The sequence below is a fragment of the Vanellus vanellus genome, assembly GCF_965231255.1.
Source record: "Vanellus vanellus genome assembly, chromosome: 17".
NCBI lineage: Eukaryota > Metazoa > Chordata > Aves > Charadriiformes > Charadriidae > Vanellus > Vanellus vanellus.
Window position 1 is genome coordinate 11,186,794 of NC_138922.1, and position 21,044 is coordinate 11,207,837.

The 21,044-nt window shown below is 38.2% G+C and overlaps 1 protein-coding gene across 1 annotated transcript in view; it reads right to left on the minus strand.

Annotated features, from left to right (window-relative positions):
* SMURF2 (SMAD specific E3 ubiquitin protein ligase 2) overlaps window positions 1-21,044 on the minus strand; it is a gene marked incomplete at its 5' end in the record, with an annotated part of 64,006 nt that overhangs the window by 33,095 nt on the left and 9,867 nt on the right. Inside the window, 2 exons of the mRNA XM_082492314.1 lie at window positions 550-658; window positions 2,321-2,383. Of these exons, the coding sequence (XP_082348440.1) occupies window positions 550-658; window positions 2,321-2,383 (172 nt within the window). The remainder of the gene's footprint in view (window positions 1-549; window positions 659-2,320; window positions 2,384-21,044) is intronic.

Sequence of the window (21,044 nt, forward strand, 5' to 3'; positions counted from 1 at the left end):
AACTTATATTATACAGAATATTCTATGCTTTAGAAAGACAGAGGAAAAACATGACATATATGCCATACAGATTATATTGCTATAATATAATATGATCAAGTGATAACAACGTAACAATTTATAGCGTGGAGAACATTTGGGACAGAAAATTACATAAAGGAGAGAAAACTGAACAAAAGGCACACAGAAGAAAAGACACTGTAGCACTGCAATAGACAAAAACAGCTCGAAGAGAAGAGCAGTTTGAGGAAAATATTGTGAATTATCTGCTTAATTTTACAGAAGTGTTAACATGAAAATATTACAATAAAATAATGCTATAGTACATGTAAAGCATGCTGCAGACATCATCACTAGAAAACCAAGTGTAGTGTTTAGACCGAGGGAAATGAGAAAGCGGTATTTTGCCCCATTTATTTTTCACTGAAACTAATAAACTCTGGGATATTTTCCAAGCTGTAAATAGGACAGTATTGCGAACATCTGACAATGTCTGTGTACTTTAGAGGATTTCACTTCAAACCTTTGGTTATCACTGTTACCACCTACAGGTCATAATGCTGATTCCATTTTGGATCAAGTGTATTCTTCACAGTATCTGTAGAATGGCATTGGCCAGATCCGTCCACCACAACCTTAGCAAATGGATCAGGAAGTCCTAAGAGGAGGAAAAGAAAAAAAACTAGCAAATGGATCAGGATGCTGGAAAGTCCTGTATCATTGCACAATATTTTTTTTTTTTTTTCAAATATTTTATTTGAAGTTGCCTTTTATTCATAAATGAGAGGCACCTTTAATGAATGGGAATAACATGATGTATTAAGCACAGGAAATAGCTAAATTAGCAATTTATTTCACTGATACAGACCAAGAAAAAAAGTTGTGTAAGTCAAACACTTTGGGGGAAAAAATCTGAACACCTTAATCTTCCTAACTCAGGACTGAATAAATTCTCAGTATACAAAGAATTCAGCAAAAGGCAGGGAAAACAGATTTACATTCTTCCCATATTTCTGATTAATTATAATCATGATTTTGGTTGTTACTGGTGTTACAGGAAACGACCAATAGCAGATTATTCTCACTTTTGAGCTTCACTTTTGTTTTCTGCTAGCTTTCTACTTCATTTTCTGCTAGCTTAGTACCTCAAAAACACTCAAGATAGGTTCAGCTGATCAACAAAAATTGGTGCAAAGATGGTGCCAGGCAGGAAAGAACCACGACCAGAGCAGCCTCCAATTAGCTCTACCGCAACTGCTATTCTAACCAACCTATTAACTAACACCAAAAGGGATGGTCCCACCACTAATGCCCCTAAGTCACGCGTCCTATCCCTTTTCCCTGCTCATACCGATTCCTCCCTTCATCTGAGTGTCAGATTCCTCCCCTCATCAGTGAGTCAGCTGAAAGAACCAAGGTGGTGAAACATTATTCACGTTTTCTGTAGCCCAGGTTTTATACCAGTTCCACTTCCTCAGGTGACTCACAATGGAGCCAGTCAAGCAGCGGAGTGGCTAAAGACAAGTGTCAGACAAATCACGTGGGGATAAAGGCAAAGCACGTGGGGAAGGGAAGGAATAAGACCTTGCAAGATTTGTGCTTCAGCGCAGAAGTGCATCACAGGTTTCAAATCCTGAGGGATTTTTTTTTTAGGCACTATTAAACTGTGAAAACACCTGAAAACTTGCAATCGATACAAAAACCCCACATATAAAGCAAGTTTTAAAAGTATCACAAATCATAACATAATTCTGCATCATCCCTTCTTCACGTTCTTTTCAAAGTTCAGGTCTGATCTTTCGAATTCTTCCTACCGCCACCCGGGAGGTGGCAGGCAGGCGATCTGTGTGTGCATGCCTACACAGCCAGTAACATTCCTTTCTGCCCCCTTCATCCACCTCTTAGCACTTCTTTAAAAACATTATTATTAAAATTAATTAAAATATAATTTCAGCGTAGCTAAGCATTATGACATTATTAATAATAATTAAGATGTACATCTGTCTGCTGGACAAAAAGTTCTTATATGAAGAACATTTTCATAAATGTGGCACTAATTGAAAAACATGTAATTTGCCTGAGAGTAAATTTGTTTCCCACTCCCATCAAAAACAGAGTGTCAGTGTTTTAGTTATTATTATGAACCTGTGACAAGTGTCACCTAAGAAAAAATTAGAAGCCCTGAAAAAGCACTGTGAAAACATCAAAGCCCTGTTAATGCAATTATTTTAACACAATGATCATGTGCAAACACTGATGTACAGAACATGCACAATATTTACCCCATCTACATATGTATAAGACTTTAACAGCTACTTACGGAAAAAATCCTTTTTCACCAAGTTTTTTGCACACAGTACTGTAAGAAAAACAGAAATACAAAATTAAGTTACCGATTCCCAATTAAAAAAAAAAAAGTCACTTTACCTGTCCAGCATTCCAGATAATCCTGCTTAAAATAAAATGAACGAACATAAACAAATTGCGCTCCTACATCATTTATATTGTAATGTAAAGTAATTCCTGAAAGCTGAGCCAGAAGTGTCATCTTTTGGCAATTTACCTTTAGGTAGATTATAGTGGAAGTGATTCAGTAGTGGTTTCCTCAGGCAACAGTTTTGCATGCCCCCCCCAATGGTTTTGCCAATCCTCGCTTTACCTAGTGAGGGAATGAGACTGTTCCCAACTAGCCCACCACACTGTGGCACAAACAATTGTGCCAGTAAAATTAGTGGTCTTACACAAGCAGGGTCTGAACTGAACATAAGTTCTACAGACCAGCAAAAGCTTCCTTGACCGTAAAAACCAGTGCATCAGGCAGTCCAGGCTATTCTGCTGTCCTGAGTGGAAACTAAATAAAAGTTTTTACCTGAAAAACATTTGGGTGGAGTAGACTAACTTCTAGCACCAGAGTTTTGATGGCTCCAAAGATACGTTTCATTTGTAGAAGCCAATAATTGTTTCAGGCTTTTTTGTTTAAATTAAAAGGGAGGAACATTTGCATTTGTCAACTAAAAATACCAAGGGGAAAACAATCTCATTGGAGAATAGAGTAAACATAAGTAAATAAATAAATAAAAGGTCAAAGGGGACAACTTTCATGTAAAGATGCCAAAGTCCACACAGAGGTCTCTTCACAAAACGCACCACTGTTCAACTACATATGTTTATCTACCACCACAGGTTCAGTAAGCAGGAAATACGAGATTCCCTTGTGAAACATTAAAATATTTACTGATCACACAAAAGGATTCTCGGGTCTTGAGGCAAAGTGTGAATTTCCACAGCTAGTACAAAAAGCAAAAAAAGGGGAAGGGGGAAGAGCTATTCGGTTGGAACCAATGCTGCAGAAGCCTCCTCGGTATAAGATTCCCTTGGATATTTTGTCTATGAGGTTGCCAATGTTTATTACCACCAGGAAACGCAAAGACAGAGAAGTGCATCCAAAAATTGCATCCCACAGCCATCATTTAAAACCACACAAAGTTAGTAACACTTTCCCCCACAGAATATCCTCAAACTGATCCTGCAGGGCTACCGATTCTCCGATTTCTTTTACAGCATCTGCCCAAAGAGAAGTACCCGGAGGCGGTCCCCGAGCGCTCTTGTGGAGATTGCCACGGTCAGGGCCAAGAAGCACCACCTTGAATAGTCCTGCATGCAGCACAGACAAAGTTTCATATCATTCTAAATCAAGGGAATTAATGTTTTCCCAATTTTTTATGAACATAAATATGTTGATTTTAGTGACATTGCCTTCCACAGGAATTCAGCACTGTAAAATCTAACTAAATCTCTGCTCAGGTCTCAATGAGTTTTGGTCCTCCATAAAACAGAAGGGGACACTTATTAATGATTAGAGGTAGTCATTAAACAATCCCCTGTATGTTGAGAAGAGGTATATATAAGCTCGCAGGGAAGTTTCAGCATATTAGCTTGATGCAAGGGGGTGCTAATAACAAAACCGTTAACCTGAAAGAAAAAAAAAAAAAAGCCTGGTTCCATGTTGTTATTAGTTGGTTGTTTTAAAAGATGGTAAACGTAAAAAAAATATTTCTCTCTATTCAAAGACAATAATGATAATCCTAAAGCAGAGCTCTATTTAAGGGATTTTCACCCCATAAGTCCACTGTAATCCGTTAACACTAGTAAAATACTAATAGAGAGCCAAACGTCGGTATTTCTGATACCCAGAGTTCAAGCATGTATGGGAAACAGACTGTCACATCACCATCTGCTCCACAAAGCATCCAACTAAAGTCCTTAGGAGAGTATAATAAAAATCCAATTACTAAAGACTTCCATGTGCCCAGCAATTTAAAGTCTACTCTACCTAAACAATTGAGAACAACTTAAAAGACCTTTAAAGAAACAGGTAAGATGACAAACTTGGTCACCAGCCATCTTTCATCTAGTGGTGAAAAACTTTAGTAGATGGTCGCTTTTTTAAATATCTCAAAAAGATATAATTATTTGCACAATTTCACCCATTACAAGAAACAGGAAGTGTCCAGTGAAGCTGAAGGCTTTAAATCCAATAGTTAAATCAAAATTCTATAGCACAGTGAGCCATACAATATGCTCCTGAAATTGTATAATGTCCAAAATGAGAGGTTTGACTAATCTTTTGAGAGAGAAATTGCAAGGTTACCTAATTATAAACACTTCTTTTCAAAATACTAAGCAAGCCTGCCAGCGCAATTTAACCAAAGTCTCATTTTTATGAGATTAGGCACATGCACAACATACAGACTAATAACCGTTTCCCCAACAATTAGCCACGAGTGAACAAACTAGTATTTTTGGCTCAAGATTTCCCTCTCTATTAACCACATTTAAGGAAAGTCAGATGTCAACCCATTCTGGCTTTGTCAGGTTAACAAAAACAGGACAGACGCTGAGAAATATTCCATTAACAAACACCCTCTCTGCCAGGTATTTCTAGGTGAAAAACCCCAGGTCCCAGGAGCATCAGACAATTTTAAGTGAAACGATCTTCTTCCATGCACAGAGCTCTCATCTATCTCAGAACTTTTTTTGGGCAAAACTTTTCCCACTGGTGGGAAAATTACCAGAGTTTATGCTCCAGTTTTCTAACTGTTTCAACAGTGCATTAAAACCCATTCTGAATATTCTGATAACCCACTGATTAATAGTTCCTTGAGAATAAAAACTAAGGAAGTTTGGTTTCCTATGGATTTATGTTCTATGGTTGACTGAAAGCCATAGCTGAGGCTTTTCCCAGTGGTCAAGCATTTAGACATACACTCTCCCACGCAGACTCTCCGGTGGCCTTGCAACACGGGAACTCTCACTGCAGCTTTTTCCTCTCATTTCAGGTCACTGCTAGGGTCTCCTCTAGCCAGGCAGGATTCTCATAAAAGTCGTGGGACTTAATTATCTTTGAGACCTCTATCCTATGTCAAATTTGAGCCAAAGATTCAAAAAACAGAAAGAACCATAGCGTGATTTATTTTTCATGACCAAGCCAAGCTAAAATGCTGATGGTTCTGGACCCAAACCCACGTCATTATCAGATCTACACAGTTGCACTGTCAATAGATCCTCTAGAGGCACGAAGGCACTGAAGAAGGTTATCTGTTATGTGTGCATGCTTGTTTTAAAACATTTTTTATTAAATTAAACAAAAAAAAGTTAAGCTATTAAAGGTTGCACTGAAGGTTTTCAGAACCTAGAACACAAACCAATGCCCGCGCCTATTGACATTGGTTTGAAAAAAAAAAAAAAGGGGGGGAGGGAGCATTGCACCATAAGTGCATCATCAAAAGACATTAACGCCTTCTAGCACACATATGTAGATAAAGTATTTATTACAAAATACGAATGAGTCAGTGGATAGCTATGTTTTGTATTTATTACAGACTTCCTGCGTAGTCTGCAGAAAAGAGAACATTAATATTCCAATATGAAGGAAGAATATATACGTGCCAAGACAAACATGCACATCAGTTTTACATACTATACGTTCATTAAATATCTTTTTATCATCCCTTATGATCTCATTCTAACATATGCTACTGAGGTCAGTTCACAGAAACATGGAAAGAGCGTAACATAAGCTACCTACTCTCCTTCTATGACTGCTTTGGTACACAGAGTTCTTAAATACTTAAAAATAGGAATTAAATTAATCACATGTGCCAATTTCCTTTTTCTGATTTATTACTCCAGTGATTGACAAAGAATCATTTACTGAAAAATAATTTAACTATTGCAAGTAAATGCAAAATATTTAGTATTCCCAAACTTAAGTAATCTAATTTATGTATGAGGTATTAAAATTTACATGCAATTGTAGAGGGGGACGAAACAATTAGTTGAACCCACAAAAACCTGAAAGAAACTATGATAATTGAAAATGCGCATTTTCTAGAGAGATATTTTTTCTAATTTTCTGAACTCTTCTTACTCTTTTTGCTACCTACTGAAGAACTCTTTCATTACAATTGTTTTTTACTTTGGAATAATTTTTACAGAAAAATCAAACTTTTTGTGACATCAAACTGTTGTTATGGAACATATGTCTCCTATGTTATACATTACAACTATTTGATATAAGTATTAAAAAGTATGTTTATTTCAGAATAGTGTATGTGTGTGTGTATATATATATATATATATATATATATATATATATATATATATATATAACACAAGGTCTCGGTACTTAAAGGGAAGAAGATGAAGATTGTGGAGAGTGCCATTGTAGGAAGTTTGCAATGAAAACAAGTAAAACATGATAAAGATCTGCAAGATTTCACAGAATCACCACATCTTAGATACGATCTAAGAGTCTTCAATGATCCTATTCACCTTCAATGGCAGGGCAACAGACCTAGAATGAGTGTTGAGGAAGGCAACACTACGAAAGAAAATGTTATCTGAATTTAAGGAACTTGGGACATTTAAGGGTAGTGATCTTGTATTCAACCCTCACGGGTGATTCCAACCTATATCAAACCGTTTATAGCCAATTTGTTCACCACATTCTTTCACACCTGCAGAATCGGAACACTACTACTGTACATCACAGGTAACCCACATGTTTGTACACTCTCATCTACCTGTTATAATGTGTCTCTTGATTTATGACAAATGACAAGGTTTAAATGTGTTTGTACCCAGCAACATGAGGTACTAGTACCTCAGGGCTACACTTGGAGATGATCACAACAGAAATACATTCGTTTTAAAATTTCTATATTAAAAATTAATCTTTCTTAAGCTATCTTCTTAAGTAAATAATATTTAAATGTATATTTTTGGAGAGACATTGATACTATCAGTGAAAGATACAGGAAGACAGGTACGAAAATAAAAAGTAATCACAACTGTCCATGGAAGCGAGCCCACCAGCTGAAGCAGCAGAAGGAAACACACAATCACCACAGTTAAACTCTGTACGTGACTTTGTAAGAAAACAGCCCCTATCTCCCACCCGGCATCTGTACGCACCCAACACTGCATCCACAGCCAGCCCCGAGTTCACAGGGGGAAGAAGAGGACTTGGGGCCAAAGCTAAGATTATGTTTACTAATCTTCTGGCTTTTCACGTGTCATCACCATAGAAAAACTAGTTCAGCCTTCTGAATCCAACCAGCAGTTTTAACATTGTAATTCCTGTTGGTTTTTTCTTTCCCCAAGGGTTTTTCTCCCAGAAAAAGTGCTTGTTCCAGAACATATGTAACACGCAGGATAGCGAGAAGGACAGGCTGCCTATCAATTTTTACCACAATAGTTCATTTTGAAGACAAGTCTCTCTTCCCCTTACAGAAACAACATCTTTTAATGAAAGCCATTAGTATGGCTTTTTGTGATCAGATCCCAGTTGTTTGCATGTAATACGCGGTGCAATACAATCACTAAAATAAGTCCCAGCTGTAGAAACACAATGCTATGCTGTTGCTAATGTGTGTTGTACTGATAATGAATGGTCGTCTATGCTTTAATCTGAATAAAGCTCCCAACTGCTCTGTCTCTCCTTGCCAAAAATTCCCCTTCCTCCTCCAGACTGTGGTTGCATTCCAATTACACTGCTGATTGGAATGAGCCTGCTCGGGGAGGGAAAGGGAGGGAGACAAATGAGCGCACACACACACACCCCTCCTTGCCTTCGGACGGCTGCCCCTGGGACCCAGAAATTGTTTGGGGTGTTTGAACCTACGGCTGACACAACATACTTTTCTCCACGTTGGATAAAACTCTTCATAAATTTATTTATTTTCAGGAAAATAACAGGCAAACAGCACACCATGCACAGGTTCCAACAGGACAGTTCAATGCTTTAAACATTTCTAACAAATTCCTACTGTTTTCTTCCATCGTTGGCACACAACCGAGAAACTTATATTTTTGTGCTTGCATTCCCTCCTTGGATCTGCCTAAAACCCCACATGGGAAGATATAAAACAGGAGGTCGTCAACTATTCATGGAACAAAGAGCTGTAAATAATGCCATACAGATTTGCAAATACAGCTGTTGAGGTAATAACTTTCTCAATTAAGGTTTTGAAATAAAATTGTTTATCTCAACTACTCATGTTAAATTTTACTTCGCAATTAATCTGAGGATTTGATTTCTTTGTCTCTTTAGTTTTCATTTCCTTTCAATTTTAATTTCCTTTGAAAGGTGTTTTTTCTGCAGATGAATAAACTACGTGACAGAACACAATCATAAACTAAGAATTTACTTTCCACTAATGGATTTTTTACGTTTTAGAAGATTGCGATTGATTATCATCAAGAAGGGACACACAAAGATAGGTAAACCTAACAAATGCACGTTTTACAGGTGCGCAGGGGTTTTGAGTAGAGAAGGTATCGAAATGTGAAATTGGTAAGAACGCAGCAGCTGACCATTACTCTAACCACGAGCACCCATCAACAGGAGCTGGAGGGTTTCACATTGCACGAACAATAAAGAGGGCTGCAGCTGTTCCTCTCTCAAATCAGGTCTAGCAGTCAGATGGATGCAAGGTAGATCAGGAAGCTGAACTGGCTTAACAAAAAATCAACCTTCTGGGGAGATGGATTAGTCTACCGTTGGCTCCAAGAACTACCTTGACTTACCCTGCAGTCATGCCATCTGCAGCTCGACTGGAGAGGCAGTGGCAGAACACGGGGCTGCAGAGGAGGGAGGATTAGCTGGACTACCTTTCTGATGGCAACGTGCAGTAGCACTGCAAAAGTGCATGCCATAACAGTGATGTTTTCAGCTCTAAAATCAAAGTGCACCCCCCAATATTTTCATTTTGATGCAGACTCTCTCAGTTGTGCACTTCCAGACATTTATTAACAAACAAAACAAAAAACCTAAACCCACACAACCCCCCTTTTTAAAAAAAAAAAAAAAAAAAAAAAAAAGCAGATTTTGCCATCAAGATACCAAAATAACTCCCTAACACCCTTCAGGTTTTCAGAGACGCAATCTTAACCTTAAAAATTCAGATAGAGTTTCATGTTCCATTTCCCAAAGCACACCCAGAAGCACAGAATCAAAACACTGAAAAAAGTATTTCTCTTGCATGTATACACACAACTGCTTTCAGGTATTTCACTTACTGACAGCTGCTCTGAGTGTCACAAAGCACTAGAAATTTAGAATAACCTAGTAACAAGCTCTAAACTAGTTAGTACAAAATGTACAAACACAGAGGCTGGCATGCCCGTCTTAAAAAAATTATTTCCCCCAATACTTTATCTGAAATTCAGTGCTACCCAAATTAAATCGCCAAACACCATCCTCTAAAGACATAGCAAACCAAAAAGGTCACTAGCCACCCCAATGCCTTTTCTGGGACCAGTATAGAGGCAGCACATGCTGAGATGAAGGTGCCATATGACATGCACAAGGAAGCCCGGTTCACCCAAGGACACTGGCCAACTGATGCTGGTTTCAGACATACTCTGCTGGATTAGATTAAATGGAAACACTCTCACCCATCCACTAGGATCCATGTCTGTGCGGCAGGAAAGCGCACTGCGAGCACTGCCTTTGGGAGCAGCCAGGTAAACCTCAAACCACCACCACTAGCTGTTTCATCTAGGTACCTTTTTCTGACGTGAATTAGGAAATACATAACATGATCCCTTCCCCCCCTGAGCTGTGGGAGCCAGAACATCTTGGAAGGGATGGTAACTTCAACAGGCAGCGCTATCTGCCCACACTCCTACCATGCACATTGACACTTCACACTGGTAGGAAACTAATTTCTAACTCTCTTTCAGAATTATAAATCTAATGTAAATTTACAATCATGTACCAATGCTAACTGTCTCACTTGGAATATACATTAAAATGTTTCAGGAGTACTAATAAATTTTTAAAGTGCTATTAAATACTAACCTGTCAGGTTGAAAAAAAATTCAACAACAATTTTAAGTGACACATAAAAGCATTATTGATAGGCTGATACCCAAACACAAGGTAGACAGCTTTAAAATAAACTTTCAAAATACATATTACAATACCCTTAGTACTAGGAAAGCACTTTTAACAAGATTTTCCTTTAATAATTGTTAAAATTGTTGTCCCATAAACACATTTCTGCAAGTTCAATTTCAACACAAGCCAGATGCTAAATCCTTATTAGACTGTGTGTAAAATGAAACCCATTTTGAAGGATCACATGCACCTGCTTATAAGCATTGTCAGTTAGAAATCTGTGTCTCAACAAATTGGAATTATTCCTCTGGGACTAAACAAACAAAACCACAATAACCTGCATTCAAACACCAAACGGCAATATGGATTATCCAGAAGTGAAAAATGTCCTAATAATGCAATGTACTTTAAATGACTCCAAAATATGCCAGAAACTAACACAGTAACAGTAAATTTTTCTTTCCAACAGATGCGCTGTATTAAATTCTGCCTATAGGGTTATGCTTCAGCTGGGTTTAGAATTCTTGACCCGTATTACTTGCATGTAGTATAACTCATGGAGATTAAAATTCAAAATGAAGATATCACTTATTTATCATGGAAGAAACATTAATAAAGATGCAGTGCGTCACCGAATATAAACAGTTAAAGCCAATAAATCATTCATCTCATGCAATAATAAAATTCTGGGACGGAGTCTCCAGGGCTATTTTAAATTCACGTAAGAGGGGGACGACCCGACCCGACAGCGCCTCGAGACTCCAGCAGTCTGTGCCGGAGATGTCCGACTGACTTGTAGACACGGCCAGATGGAGTCTGCCCAGATTTGCCATGTTTAGACTCCTGTTTTAACATCACGATGTCTACTTCACAGTATTGTTTTACTGTAAACAAAAGGCTTCCTTTTCCACTTCTCCTCCCTTGTTCCACTCTAAGCCACAAGTAAAACAAAACACAAAACCCCCCAACACTTCTTCCAATTCTTCCTTCAAGCAACTAATGCATTGACATTTCCTAGATTCATTCAGCGATGGGCTCACTGCCACACACAGCACCCACTCCATTCATCTGCCCAGTTTATTTTACACGCCTGTCAAGAGGTAAAGGAAAGACGCTGCCACGTCTGCAAAGAAGGTAGCAACCCTCCCCAAGCATTTCAGATCTTACCATGAAGGCTTGCAGATCTCTTTTACAGAGATTCACGTTTGAACCAGTGAAACTGGATCTGTAGATGCAAAACCTTATGTTGGTTTTGCCTTTTTTTTTGTTTTTGCTAGATTAAACCATCCCCAGCAGGGCTCTATGTAAGCTAGGGCTTCAGTCCCAGCCTCCAACAGAGAAAAAGAAGCAGAAGTAACACGTGGGAAACTTTAAGAAAACAAAGGCTATTGCGAATATTTGCATTTCCTGGTTTGGTGTGGCTGGAGCCTTTCAGACCAGCCAGGATGTTTCTAATGCCGAACTTTCATACACTAGAAATTCCACTTCACTTCTCCACCCTACTCCAAAATGGCCTAACCCTCACATCTTGTCCATTTTTCAACATCTGAAAAAACACTACTGTACCATGAAGTCACCATAAATACACCGCTTACAAAGACAGAATGCTGTATGTTGGTCAGTTGGGGGAGAGGGGGAGCAACATAGCTTTAAATTAACAGCTATTAGAATACTTAAAAAAAAAAAAAACACCACATCAGCAGTCAAAGATCAATTTTCAGACCAATTTCAAACTTATCTCTTCTGTTACTCACATTTTTAGTAAGTATAAAATTGTGTTCCAGTAAACAAAATCAGGGTGGGAAACAGAAATCCATTAAAGATAAATGAACCCACCAGCTTTGCTGTTATATTTGCTGTATGATCCTTTTTTTTTAATCTTCCTGCAGTATTAAAAACATAATTCCCATTTTTAAAAAGTCTTTTAATTTAAAGTAACATTACCAAGATTAGTTAATCACAAACTTGGAGAGGTGGTTATTATATGCAAGGGTAAGTGAAGTAAACTCTACTAGGAGCATTAACTCAATTATCCTAGAAATACAGAAATAAAATAAAAAAAATAATAATAAAATTTAAGAGCTCAGGCAAAAAGGGGTACTTGTATCTCAAACGCTTAAGAATCATTGCACTAAAATCTTACCTCAATCCTCAAAGACTTGTTTGAAATCCCAGCAGCTATTTTTTTAAACCAAGACCCAGTTTAGACAGAAGTGATTGGTCCAAAATTATCAAGTTGCAAAATACTTGAGAGTGTACAGGATTCTTCCTCTGAGAATGGGTAAATAAAAAAGGTAATGTAGAAATTTAGCCATATATTTCTCAGCTTGTTTTGATAGGAACAGGGGGAAAAAAGCTAACAAGAAACAAATTGTAGCTCTGTTCTGTCTGATGTATTTCATGCACCTCTGAAAACACGCCGGGGAAAAAAAAACACGCTAACAAGAAGCAGAGCCCTCGGATTTGCTTCACTGCAGTAAACCTCTCCACCCTCTGAATGATCTATAGTAGAAGCAACAACAAAAGAAATTCATGATCTAATTACCAACCAGACAGAAATGCCCTGAATTTTAAAAAGGGCTTCAGACTAGAGGCACCTGCAACTAACCCAGCCTCCTGGGTATCAGGAATTGGGGACACCAGCGGCTCTCCAGACTGCGGGATTGCTGCCGTCTCTGCTGGGACACAGCCACACTCTCCATTTAAACAGGAAGTCTCAAAATTCTGTCTCCGCTACAGACAGAATCTGAAGGGGACACGGCTACCGCTGGGGCTTCGCTGGGAAGAGGCGAAAGGAAAAGACCCTAAAAAAAAAAAAAAAAAAAAAAAAAAAGACACCAAAAGCATGCACTTCATTTACTCTTCATGATCAATTCTCATGCCACTCTTCAGCAAAATGCTGTCAATATTGATTTATTCAATGCTAACAAAAGGATTGTCAGCTGCTTTATAAGAAACAATTCCTAAAACACAACAACAGCTAGGGTGACAACTTTTGTTAGGGGAAAAAGGATGTAAATTCCAGCACTTCAAATACACAACTTGAACTAGTTGAGTGATTTTTTTAAATCTTTCCCTAATAAACAAAACTTAATGTTAAAGAGCTCATGAGGAACATGATTTCGATACTATCACTAGTAAAAATCACTAATAAAGGCATTCGCCTTAATCTAAACTCCTAGTTCAGCACAATTATGTTTTACTACTACACCTGATGTACTGAAACCATATTAAAAGAGCAACACAGATGAGTGATGTGCTCTTCACATCCACCTGCATTATCATCAATATCCACAACTTCAGACACGGATTCTGATCCGTCTCTCTGATAATATGCGTTATCCTGTCCCCTCTTCCTTTAATGCAACTGAAATACTTAAGCACAATATTGCTATATTTACTCTTTTGGGGAAAATTGTTTTTAGTGGAGTGCTTTCAGCTCTGGAAACTGCCTCTCTCTGGAACTTGACAGATTGGCTTCTGCCAAAACAAACAGGGTGAGGAGAATGATGTGTGGACTATACATACATTTGTACCTGGTTACTAAGCTTATGCCTCTGATTCCGTAATTCTGCCTCTACCTGCAGAAACGTAATACCATATAAGTGGGGTGAATGCCAGCTGCTTAAAGAGAGTACATACAGAAAACCAAGACATCACCCATTCATACATTATTAAAATTCTCATGTACCTCAGACCAGTCTTTTTTTCCCCCCATCAGATAACCATGAAGCCTCATCTCCAGGAGATAATTATATCAATAGACTATACAATTTATAAACTGATTTAGTTAAATTATTGCAGTCCTTTAATATGAACAGATTCAGTTTAGTTTCTCTGTGTAAACAGATGTGTTCTACAGATCAAATCCAAACAGTGTAAGAAGCTGCTGCTGTTAAACAGAGATGAGCTAATTGGATGAGCAGCCCTATTTATTTCAACAGAAGTAAAGCAACTTATATTAAAGCCCCACTTTCCTTGTTTTGCTTTGTTTTTACACAAGTTGCTTAAATTATTTAGTCAAGTCAGTAAAATTCAGATACTACTGTAAGAAATAATATGAAAGGGATTTTAAAGAAACAGACCACCAAGGGATTCAGGTGAAATAGCTCACCAATATATGAAAATAAAGAATCTTGCCCAAAAAAGCTTACCATGCAATTTAAACTGCAATTTCAGAATTCTTTTGGGAAGATGCAATGTTCAAGCAGTGAAAAGACAGGATTTATTTTAAGAAAGAGGAGCACATGGCAGAAGACAATAAGCAGTAGGGAGTTATTAGTAGAAAAGGTGATGGGAAGCAGGTGAGACTGAAAGGAGGCGGATAAAGCTGGTTACATGAATGTAAAAAGTTTAACACTGTGAATCAACGCTCCTAGCAGTATAGCAGATGAATAAAAATCCAGGAAGATATTTCCAAGATATTAGAAGGCATTTTATTACTAGACCTCCACAAAGGCAGAACAGCTTTCAAACCTAATGAGCAGGCAAGTCCTTCCACTGCTGTCAAACAGCAGTTATGAACTTCAGAATGTCTGAGTGGACACGAAGGGGATTTTGAGGGGACACAGAAATGGAAACCCTCATTTACTGTCGTGCCCCTCCCTCTAGAAGCCCTCAGCCTCTTGCAGTTCCACTCACAAAGCATTTTACCGCTTTCTACCATTTCTTACATGGTTGCACACAAGGTAAGAGCGAGGATGCCAGACCCAGTTTTCCAGAGGAATCTTTACATCCATTTCCTAGGCACACTGCTCCTTGGATAGCTCAACTGCTAATTGAATGCTATCCCAGCCCCCCAGTTATTTGCTAAACAACATTTTCATTACCAAGCAAAATATTTTTTCCTTTCACAACTATCTTACATCTCAATTATTTAATACTAAACACCTTCCAATGACCTAATTCCTTTTGTTTCTCTATCATCTACGTATCTGAGAGCCAACACAACAATTTATATCAAATAAAACAAGACCGGAAACATGCTAAAACTCTGATCAGCTATATGAACAATGAAGGAACAAAGAGGGCACAAGCCTTTTCCCCCTTTACGTTCCTTCAGCTAGCTTTGTAAAGCGTACCTCCTTTCTGCACTGATTATTAACTAAATTTAAGAATTCAAATATATTTCCCATTTATCTTTGTGCATTATAGACTATGAATGGCATTGTCAATGTTAAATAGATAGAAGGTTTTAAAATACTAAAAATCAAAATGCAGTGACCACCTTGGAATTGACACGCTACGTGAAACTACATCTCCAGCTAATCATGCATTTTCACCAGACAATAATTTTCACTAAGCAAATAAACTACAATAAGTCAGTTCACCAATTTCTGCCAGCATCACTCGTGTCACACTTGCATTCCAGACACGTAACAGTCCTCGCTAAAAGGTGATATTGCCAAAGGGTCACAAGATGGGAGTGCTTTCAGGATGCATGCAAACATTTTGTGATTTAGCTAAAAGTCAAAAAAGTACCTAAAGACATTCAAACTTACAAACGAGAAATTAGAAGAAACCAGCAAGTCTTGTAGATTTTGATCCTAAACACAGACTGCTCTTCAGGAGACAATAAAAAACACACAGGATTGGAGAAGATAAAGTGTTAATCACATATTTGGTGGTTTATGAGCCAAAGCAGTCTGAGGTTTAAACTGCTTCTGCTCAGTGCTCATCCCATTCAGAGACGATGAATCATTTCCCATTTGGCAACACTTCTGCCTACAAGGCTGTCTTCTGTGAGATTTCTCCTGTATCCTTGTAATAGATTTGCTAATTTAGTACACCTGACTTTGAGCAAAAGCTATTGTTGCCAGCTGTCAGACTAGACCTCGTCCTGTTTATCAGACACATCTAAACCATCCCCTTCTGCCCCAGTCATAGAAACAGAACACTCTTTACTAATCCCACTGCAGTAAATTACTTTCTAATATCCTTGTTTTTCTTACTCTGCCAAAATACCAACACATCATAGATTTAAAGCAACAGCAAAATCAATGTATCCACAGCAGCTGGGCTCATACCAGTTTATCCAATAACCACATTTTTTTAAAGTCCTATTTGCTGTTCTAGTCATTCTGTCCCTGAATGCCTCAGTTTCAGCAGTAGAGGTTTGACTATTTTAAACAAAGGTAATATAAGCTCACAGGGAGCGTATTCTAGTTTTTTAGGCAGGCCTCCACAGCTCTTTGAAAGGTAAATCAGAGCAAAACAAAGTATTAAATGCCTCACACACACTAAAACATTTCCTCATTTTCCCCAGGGCTTTGTGCATGCAAAAGAAACTGCATTACTTTCTGTTTATAAATATTTGTCTGGACAGCAGCTTCAAAGGGTAGGGGCAACACAGAAAATATTTGGGGTTGTTTTGTTTACACGTTTGGTTGTTTTTTTTTTTTAAACCTACCTACAGAGAATCTGGGGAAATACACAAAAAAATAATTTGCATATGACATTTTTACTCCTAAACAAAATCTACCAGAACTTAAGTCTTTACATTCTAGATTACATAAATCAGTTATATAGATGCAAAAAAATACTCATTCTTTCTAGGTTTTATACACTGCCCAGAATTCCTCCTGCACTTTAAAAAGTTTGCTGTGTTCACAGAAACATACCCATACACTAGATGCTCTTTTGATATTTTTACCCTTCCAAACATTTTAAAACTCAGTATAATCACAAAAATATGAGAACCCATCCACTCCACTAATAACAAATAAGGAGTATTTACATTCATCTCTTCTCTTCCATTTATAGGGAGCTGTGGAGCTGCTTACTCATCTCCAGCATTAAAATCTGGCTTCATTAATTCATGGCGAGCAGTGGAGGAAGCGCACCTGAACTCTTTCACCTGGGCTGGACTTGGAAGTCACAAACTGCTATTCAGCATGCAACGGCCATTTACTGTGAGCAGGTTCCACACCACCCTATGGTCATCTTCTGCTTTATTTCTTGCCAAAATTAAATTTAACTGTATTTGCCTACTTGTAGGCTAGCTGAGGATCCCCGCTAACGTCCTCCTTCATGACAGTATCCATACAACATTCAAAACAGGCTGATGTCTTGACTAGTTTCAGACAGGAAAAAAATCATTGTAAAATAAGAGAAATCAAGACCACAAAGACCACAAAGAGTTGGAGATCGTTTATGCTATAGGTAGCACAGTTTGCTTCTAGAATATAGACACAGGGAGGACCGCATGAAAGGGCCCAAACAGCATTGCTAACACATGGTATGAATGAGAAAAGTCGTAGAGAGTTCCTAAAATAAAAGGAAGCGAAATGCAAGAAATTTAGGGGTGCAGGGAAAAAACAATACAGAGCAGCTGATAGTGGTGCAGCAAACCTATGTGAGCAGATTGCTACGATGCAGTTACAGATGGGTTGCGCCTGTCTACAGGCAATTGGAACAACTCTTTAGGGATTTGCAGAACATTCTCTCCCCACCCCAGTAACTGCTCATCAGCTGCAGCCACCCTGTCCCTCGCAAAGGGGGCACGAAGCTGGGACTGCCTGCTGCGGCCTCAGCTGCAGAGCCAGTAACTGTTTGTCCAGGGGAGGACAGAGGAAAGGAACCTGGGAAACAGAACAAAAACTTGGGATTTTAGGAAATTGAGAGATGCAGTCAGAACAGAGAGAAGTGAGAAGCAGTACTATTTCACCGCCTTACAACAGCTACATAGCCCATCTATTCTTCTGTAAAGGCACTGTTCTTGCAACTACAAGGAAAAAGACCTATATATATATTTTTTTTTTTTTACAAGGTTTTTCATTGTAATGTTTGAAATGACGAATCAGATACTGTATTTCAAGTATTATTCATCTGTACAATTTAAGCTAGCCCTGAGTAATCATTAAAGAAAATATTTGCCGGGAAAAAATAAATCAGAATATATGATTCATTCACTTCTGAAACAATAAAACCGTTCACTGTAACAAAAACAACTATACTGTAAATACTTCAATTAAAAAGTTAAATAAACAGCCAAATACAATGAAGAAAGCATTCCCTTAAAAAAACCCAAGCATGCAAATGTGTGCAAATAACAAAAAATCTTGTTAGAAAATACAGTAAACGCCGTATCTGATGGAAGCTGTACTCTATTCTTTAGCTATTTAAGTTAATAGTCTTAAAACAACAAAGGGACAGCTCACCTCTCAAACTCTGACAACTCACTATTAAGCTGATAAACAGATATTTATTTCAGCACACAGGTGATGCACGTAGTGTACACCTGAAAAAGAAACAGACCACTAACTCTGGAAAGTTCAAGACAGCAACATGAGAGGGACTCCTTAACAGCTCCCTGGGAAGTAGTCAGGGCTTTCACAGACCTCAAATCATGAAAAAGGGGATCAACTGAAAAAAATCAAGCATTTAATGGCTTTCTAATTGCCCAAAGCTCAACAAGGTGTGAAAATGAGCAGCTTTTTGGAAAAGAAGTCATCAGAGGAGCAGACTTTGTGTCGACCTTGTATCAAACATTGGGGGGGAAAGAGGAGCACTGTTAAGCATCAACAAGTAACACTGGACAAATATGAAAACAGTTTAAAAAGCTCACTTTTCTTCATGGTGAGACAATATTAAGTATAGGTTTACTTGAAATGAAACCTTGTAGTTTCACATTGTTAATTTATTTCGAGTTGGCTAAAAAAAAAAAAAAATCACTAAAATCACTAAAAAGTGCATCTGATAGCACTTGTAACTTCTCACTTTGTCTATATATAGCCATTTTCTGAACAGGCCTCTGAAAGAAACATCAGATAGAACATGATGCCTTTCTGTTGCTGGAGAACACACCTGCCCACTACTTATAATTTCTGAATCGTTTCTTGACTGTTTAAACTCTTTTGCAGGCTCCTATGTGTATGTTCAAGAGAGAGAGAGAGAGAGAGAAAGAGAGAAAGATCAAAGTTTTTCACAGCACAGGCAATTCAGTATAAACAAAGCACAGCATATTATGTATCTATCCACTAACACAATAAGCTGTTCCCGAACAAATCCCACAGTGACAAACTGCGTAAAATTAGAGGACGCCCCTCTTCTATAGAAATCTTTATATACGTTGCAAGAGTACACAATGATGACTGCCATAGCTTTCTCCGTCCACTTGATATTTAATGTATTTGTATTGACTCTAACCATAAAAGGTCAAATCTTTCATGCAACGAACTCATCAATAGCAGGTAGCACTTACCTGAAAAAAATATTAATTGTAACTCCCAAACCTTTGTGAACAGGTGGCATGTAAATTAGCCAAGGAAACATTAAAAACCACAGAACTCAATTATTATCACATATTACTTAACAGAATCTTCTGACCCTTTTAAAGCAAGAAACTACTCGCATTAATGAAGTGACCAAGAGATCACATAATTTCTTAGAATCAAGGATTTTAGAAAGAAAAAAAAACAAAACCCAAAACTTCAAGTTTGCTAAAAGCTGAAGAATTCCTATTGTTCTACATGTAAGAAGTAATCCTGATCTTATCTGCAAGCTTTTCTCAGAATTATGTTATGAATCACGGCCACTTAGAAGCCAGCCCTTAATTCCCTATTTCTTCTATATAGGATCAAGGTGATAAACATGTGGAACAAAGGAACAGACGGGAGAAATTCTAGGGTGGGTGTTTTTTCCTGTTTGTTTTTAAATTTCTGTCTTCTATCCAACCGTTACCGCAGACATTCTTTGCATTTGCCATTCATCTTAAGTTCTTATAAAACACCTCTGCTACAGATGACAACTTCTTGTAAGTAATATCCTCCGATGACTAACAATAACACAGCACATGCAGCAACTGCATTCCCCACTTACAAAGCCAAGTGTAAAAAGTTTGGAACCAAGAACGCGGGCTGCGCCTGTGACCCTGTGTCACATTTGTTGCCACAACACCAGAGTCTGGGCACCAAAAGATTCCCAGCGCCTTCTCCTGCCAAAATCAGTCTCCACCACCTGCCCAGTTGCCCCGGACAGTTCCTCACTCCAGGTCACTCCCTTCTTCCCCACCCTCATCCAACTTTTGAACCCTCTGCATTCTAGTTAATGCTTCTCTTCACACTGGAAGCACACAGCTGAGTTTAGCACTGACAGGACGAGATCAGCTCCCACCCCAGGCATTCGTTAAACCACGCACCACTACTGACTTGGCTGATACAGAGACACCTGCATATTACCACATCCCTGTTTGATAGTGTTCCTGCCCAAGAATAAACGATTCACAAGAATAAAGGCTTTTAAAAAGATGTGCAACATAATTTTAAGCTCCTTCTTGAAATTGGTTGAATTTTAACAGAATCTTCCCAGAATAAATTCAGCCTGATTTAGCTACTCGGCATGAAAAAAATTTCAGTGTTAGCAGGCAGCTTAACAGCAACTGAAAAGACAGTTTTAGAATGGGAAGTGCCAGCTACAGCTGGTGTTACGAGCTCCGACTTGGTATTACAAGTTCAACTAGAGTTATAAATTCCACCGACAGCAAATAAAAAGCAAAGATGTTCAGACAGACAAAGCAATTAAAAATTGTGTTCAAGTTACATGAAGTAGAAGCAACTGCAGGAACCAGCGCTCGTGCTCCCCACGCTGCTGAAGGGCAAAGGCAGCACTCAAAAGGGTGAGGTTCACCAGGGACAATTTT